We start from the raw sequence: 6,327 nt of genomic DNA on the forward strand, positions 1-6,327 counted from the left end.
GAATAAGGAGAGGTACGAGACAGGGATGCCCCTGCTCGCCGTTATTATTCGCCATGTATATGGATCCACTGATCCGTAGAATAGAGATGTGTGAGCTAGTAACGCCATTGCCTACACGTATTGGCCATTGTAAAATACTAGCATACGCCGATGACGTTGCAGTGATTACACCGACCCCTATGGAGGCTATTATCCAGGTTGAAATTGAGGCCCTGAGGTTTGGGTAGATTTCGGGCTACAAACTAAACACGGCCAAGACACAGATAATTAAAAACTGTCATACTGTTTGCTCTGACAGTCGAGTGGTCCAAGCAGGAACATACTTAGGGGTGACTATCCCGGCTGATCTAGATAGTTTAGTAGAAAAGAATATAACACCTCTAATCAATAAAGTGCGGAAAGACTTGGATAGGTTGGATAATCTACATCTCTCTATTGTGGGGCGGACGAATGTAGTAAAGATGTTGGTTTTACCTAAGTTCTTATATTTTTTTAGAGCAATACCCTTATTATTTGACGCCAAGCTGTTTAAAAACATCGAACATTTGATTAATAGATTTATTTGGGCAAAGGGGAAAACTAGGAGGGCACTCAGGTTTATGACACTACCACGGGAGAGGGGAGAGTGGGCACTGCCAGATTTAAAGCTATATTACTGGGCAGCAGTTTTACAATACATGGTAGGCTTGGTGGGGGGCAGAGTCTGAAGGCTGGAGTGAGCTTGGCTCATTGGCAATATATGGTCTAGTGCTGGGACCAGAAGCTGAGAATGTATTTTTGAAATATACGGAGGCGAGCTATTTTAAAAGGACACGGTTCAAGACGATCATTGCGGCTTATACAGTTTGGAAAGCTTTCGCTAAAAGGTTTGGGCTGGGGAGGTATAATTTCTACACTAGATTAAAAGAAAATCCAAATCTGCTAGAGGAGGTCTTCGCTGGCTCTATATTTACAGAATGGGAAAGGAAGGGAGTCAGAAAGGTGGGCGATGTTTTGGGACAGCAAGGGGTCTACCAGTTTTCCGAACTACAGACAAAGTATGCTTTAGACAATAGACAATTTTACAAATATCTACAAATAAAGAGCTTTTTGTATAATAAGAAGGGAGGACCGGCGGGCTTCAGCAAAAATCCTATTATGGAAGTGGTACAAGCAGGTGAGGATTGTACAATAAAGAGGTTTTATGCTGAATTGATAACCTCAAAGGAGGATGATACTGAAAAATGGGCAAACAAATGGAAAAATAGTTTGGATATTAGGGAGGAAAGCTTCTACATATCTTTAGAAAAGGGTTATACACTGTTGTGCTCAGCGTCTCTCCAGGCACAACACTATAAAACTCTATACCATCTTTATTATACGCCTGCAAAGATAGCTCAGTGGGGAGGCACAACAGGAATTAGCTGTTTTAGGTGCGGAAGCTTGGACTCAGATTTGCTACATGTATTTGCAACATGCCCTCACCTGCAATTGCTTAAAAAAGACATCGAGGGTTTTATAAATAAAGTGCTAGGAACTGAAATTCTCTTAACCCCTTCGATAATTCTCTTGGGAGTGAAGGAGGATGAGGGGCAATTGCAAAGTGGGGGGGAACTCTTATTTGTAGCTATGTCAGTTATGAGACTTTGCATAGCATCTGCATGGTTAGACCCTCTGCCACCTTCATTTCATCATTGGTTGGCCAAAGTACTAGTAGTATATAACCTGGACACTGAGATATATGCTAGGAAGGGGAAAAAGGGAAGGAAGCTTGGTAAACAAATTTGGGGTCCCATTACCCGATGGAAAGAAGGGAGCACGGACTGAACTGTTAGAAATATATATGTTTTATTGTTTGTTGGACCATATAATGTGAGTGTCTGATGTTTTCCTAAAAAAAAAAACCCTCTGTATTATGTTTTTTTTTTCCTTCTAAATGGTATTAGATGTTAAAGTGAAGAGACCTTATGTACTAGAAAGAACTGAAGTATTTCAATTGCTTTTCATTCTGATCGTATTGTGGCTTATTCTTTAACATGGAAGAAAAAGTGAAATATATCATATTTAATTTTGTTGTAACAGGTTGCCGTGCCCTGCACGTAAAAGTGAAAAATCTTTAATAAAAGAAAAAAAAGAAAAAAAATGAATATATTTCCTTTTCCCACAACTTCATCTTTCTGGATCATGGTTGGTGTGTTGAAAACTTGTGACAAAATATAATGTATTCTCTTCATTGTGTGCCTTCCTATCTTATTCTCTATTAGAACTTTTTTTCCCAACAGTGAAAACATAAGGATCTCCTCAATGTTTTATTGATTTCTAGAGATAATAGTGCAAGAGTTGTGTTTTCGACAAGAAAAAATCCATCAGCGAAACAGTTGACATCGAATTCACAGTTCTCTTTTATTTGTTTTCATTTTTCTACATGTAAAGCCAATCTACATGGGTGGACAAATGGAACCATCAAATCGAACCTCACCTAATAAATTCTTAATGGTTGGATTTTCAGATTTTCCAGGGATGCAAGTTCCAATTTTTGTTATTTTTATACTAGCTTACCTGACAACATTGACTGGAAACCTTCTTATCATTGTCATAATATATTCTAACCCAAGTCTGCAGACCCCCATGTATACCTTCCTTATTCATTTGTCCTTTATTGACATCAGTTGCACTTCAGTTGTATTCCCAAAAATGTTGTCCCAATTTTTTGGAGAGAGCCATTACATTTATCTAACTCCGTGTCTTCTTCAAATATATTTATTTGGGTCTCTGATCTCCACAGAATTTTTTCTGCTCTCGGTCATGGCTTATGATCGCTATGTGGCCATCTGCCATCCCTTGCGGTACAGAACCATCATGAATAAGACAATTTGCATCTGTCTGCCTAGCGCATGCTGGATTGTTGGCTTCATGGATACAATACCACATATAGTATTATTATCCCAGCTGTCTTTCTGTGGGTCACATACAATCAATCACTTCTTCTGTGATCTTACTGCCCTAATGAAGCTTTCTTGCACCAGCACTAACAATATAGAGACACTTACCTACATAGCTGGTGCTCTTATGGTTGCAATGTCATTCTTTTTAATAATCACATCTTACATCAAGATCATCTCAGTCATATTGAAAATTCAGTCTGCTGTGGGGAGGCGGAAGGCCTTTTCTACATGTACCGCCCACATTACCATGGTCATTTTATTCACTGGATCTTTGACTTTTACCTATATTCGACCAACATCAGCATATTCAATAAAAGAAAACAAAATGTTGTCCTTGTTGTATATTGTTGTTACTCCACTATGTAACCCTATCATATACAGTCTGAAAAACACAGACTTTAAAAAAGTTCTACAAAAGAAAAATAATACAGCATAGGTTAACATAATAGGTCAACAGAAAAAATTAATGACTCCTGTTTTCATTTGAAATTGTGTCTAATGACTGGGGAGTGTTAAAATGACTTCATAAGCAAGTTCTCAATAAAACGAGGGGATTCGTAATTTTCAAGACATTTTGTCTTGTGTATTATTGATTTTGGGATGGTTGTTATTAACTATGCAATCACGTTAGACTTGTTATGATATGGCCTATGGGCCCATTTACAAAAAATTATGCACCACAACACTGCTTGTCATTTTGCTGTGCCTATCTACATCATTTTAAAAGCACAGGAATGAGTCATATAAACAACAATACAACACATCCTTGTGCTTTTCCCTTCACAAGTGCATAATTTGCTGACTTGTGCCAGTGCAGTTACTCTTGTGCCATGTTGCAAGAATGCCTGCAATGCAGGGATGATTGTTTTTGTGAAGGAAGGGGCCCCTTGCAATGCAACCCATACTGTGGAAAACATACTATGCCATATTTCTGTATGGGTTGCATTACTTTTGCACCACACAAGGGGGTGCATGTGCATTGCAAAACTAACATGTAATTTATCAAAACACGCAAGGCCACCTTGTGTGGTCCTGAGTAGCTTCATGAATCTAGACTGGATTTTGTCATGCTCATGCCCGCCCACAGACTAGGACAGCAATCCAACTGACAATCACCTATCCATGCTCCACTCTGGGTGTCCTAGACATCATACAAGTACCGCTCAATAAGCAACGCAGTGCCGGGCAGCTATGTCCTTGCTTTTGTACTTGAGTTGGCACTATAGACCTTGCTGCTGCAGGAATACAACTGTTGTAACTTTAATCATTCTCTCTAGCCTTCCCCCCATCTGGCCGCTCCCACGCTCCCTCATCATGCTGCTGCCACAGCCACTATGCCTAACTCATGCATGGAGCTGGGTGAGTTTAGGAATACAACTTGGTGGTTTGCAGGTGGTGTTGGTGTAGTGAGTGCACAGTGTCATGGGGAGATTCAGTAGCAAGTGGGGCATTGGGCTAGGAATTGGGTGCCTGATGCCTTTACCATTTTGCTCTTTGCCTGGCAGGAGATCAGATCATCTGTTGATAGTCCTCCTTTTTTCCTAAGGAACACTAAATTGATGCATCCAGTTACTTTCAGCGCACAGCCGCCGAGCACTCCTCGAGCTTGTGTGTGGAAGCAGCGGCCTCTAGTGACTGCCTAGGGAGGTGGTAAGTGAATAACAATCCTTCTAGTAAGACAATTTCTGGGAATTGCTAAGACACCATGATGTTGTGCCACTACTGTGCTGCTGTTGCTGTGCTACTGGTGGCCTTTCTCCATGAGGGCTCTGAGCTGGTGTTGCTTATAATCACCATAAGGTGCCTAAGGTACATAAGAAGTAATGAAATGCCATATAAATTGCTGCGGTCCATCACACTGTCCCAGGAACGCGCTCCATGTGAGGTGCATGGGTGCTCCCATTCAAAACCCATGGATTTTGATGCATTACCATATTTACAGTTACTGGGAATGTGCCAAAATTCCAAGCCTTCCCAGGGGAGGCACAACAAGGAGAATATCCTAACTTTTTCTCTTTTTTTCATACATCTATGTGCGCTATCTTCTGCATCACACTTGGATATAGTCACTTTCTGCACAAAACAAATCCTGGTTGTGATGCTGTCACTCTTGCACCATGGTGTAAGAGTGCCTGCATTCATGCTAGGCAGAAAATTGTGTTCCAGCGCTAGGGGTAAGTAATGTACCATATTAACAAAGGTCAGAGATGTATGCTGTCAGTGGCTAGCTGGATGGATCATAATTGCCTAAAATGGAATTAAAATTAAACAGAAAAACTATTGTTTGGCAAACATACATAGTCAGGGGAAAATCTGTGGAGGCCAGACTGCTTGCCCCCCTCCCACACCTAAATATGTGGTGAAAAATCTGGGCATATGGCTGAACAATGAACTTAGCCTCAAGAAACAAGTAAGCACGCTAGTCGATACTTGTTTTGGTCTTCAGCAATACATTTGAAGTTGATTAGCCAATCTCTTTTTTATCCTGCCTAGACTACTGTAACACCCTCTATCTGGGTTGGAAGAAATCTATCTTAAAGAGGTTACAGTTGGTCCAAAATGTGGCAGCCTGTTTGCTGTTTTCACTCCCAAAGTTTTGCCCCATTTCAGGGCTCTTTCACAAGCTCCATTGGGTTCCGTTGGAAAGGCCATTTAAATTCAAAACCCTCAACATGGCACACAGAATCATGAACACTCAAGGTGTCCCATCCTGTTTGATGTTTTGCTACCTAACCTTCAAACCAGAGCACTTACTTGACTGGCAGTTACTCCTTGCTTCCACAGGAAATTGGCTGGCTGCCGCTCTTTTCCTGTATTAGCTCGAGCCTTCTAGAACACATCTAGATCTCAGAAATATCCAGAATCACTTTCATTTTGGAAAAAAGCTCAAAACGTGGCTCTTCAGCAATTATGAGCATCCCTACCTTAGCTGCTTTGATGTAGCACTTTAGCCCGTAGATAGCGCTGGGAAGCTCTGTTGTTGGGGCAGCTATGTGCCTCTTGAGTTTATTTAACATAACATAACATATTGTGTTAATAACTGCCCTTTTCCCGTCAAACAACGCAGTGCAGCGACGTGACTTGCTGCACTACATGACTTCTACATAAATATGGCACCATGGTTTTTAAAGTATCATTTGGATTTTGGTGTGTTAAACACAAAAATCTGGTTGTTAATGCCCATGAACTCATAAAAGGTATTTTTATTCCTCCCAATAAATAATGAACCCCAGTGGTATTGTTATTTATCGGAGGCTATAGAAAATACCTTAGCTCATAATCAAGCCATACATCTTCTCTTCATTGAGTGCGGCCTGAGCTTAATTTCAATATTCTATGAGAACTCTTTTCCAAAACAGTGAAAACATAATGAGCTCCACAAAAGTGCAAGAGTCATGTTTCC

At 40.6% G+C, this 6,327-nt stretch overlaps 1 protein-coding gene across 1 annotated transcript; it reads left to right on the forward strand.

Moving 5' to 3' along the window:
- The first annotated feature begins 2,784 nt into the window (after positions 1-2,784).
- On the forward strand, positions 2,785-3,360 carry LOC144769804 (olfactory receptor 5V1-like). Its single transcript, XM_078653991.1, has one exon. It carries the CDS (start codon positions 2,785-2,787, stop codon positions 3,358-3,360), a length of 576 nt encoding a protein of 191 aa, XP_078510117.1.
- The last annotated feature ends 2,967 nt before the right edge of the window (positions 3,361-6,327 follow it).

Source organism: Lissotriton helveticus, chromosome 7, assembly GCF_964261635.1.
Source record: "Lissotriton helveticus chromosome 7, aLisHel1.1, whole genome shotgun sequence".
Taxonomy (NCBI): Eukaryota; Metazoa; Chordata; class Amphibia; order Caudata; family Salamandridae; genus Lissotriton; species Lissotriton helveticus.

Coding starts and splice junctions, on each gene's coding strand:
- LOC144769804 (XM_078653991.1), top strand. CDS start 2,785: ATGGCTTATGATCGCTATGTGGCCATCTGCCATCCCTTGCGGTACAGA.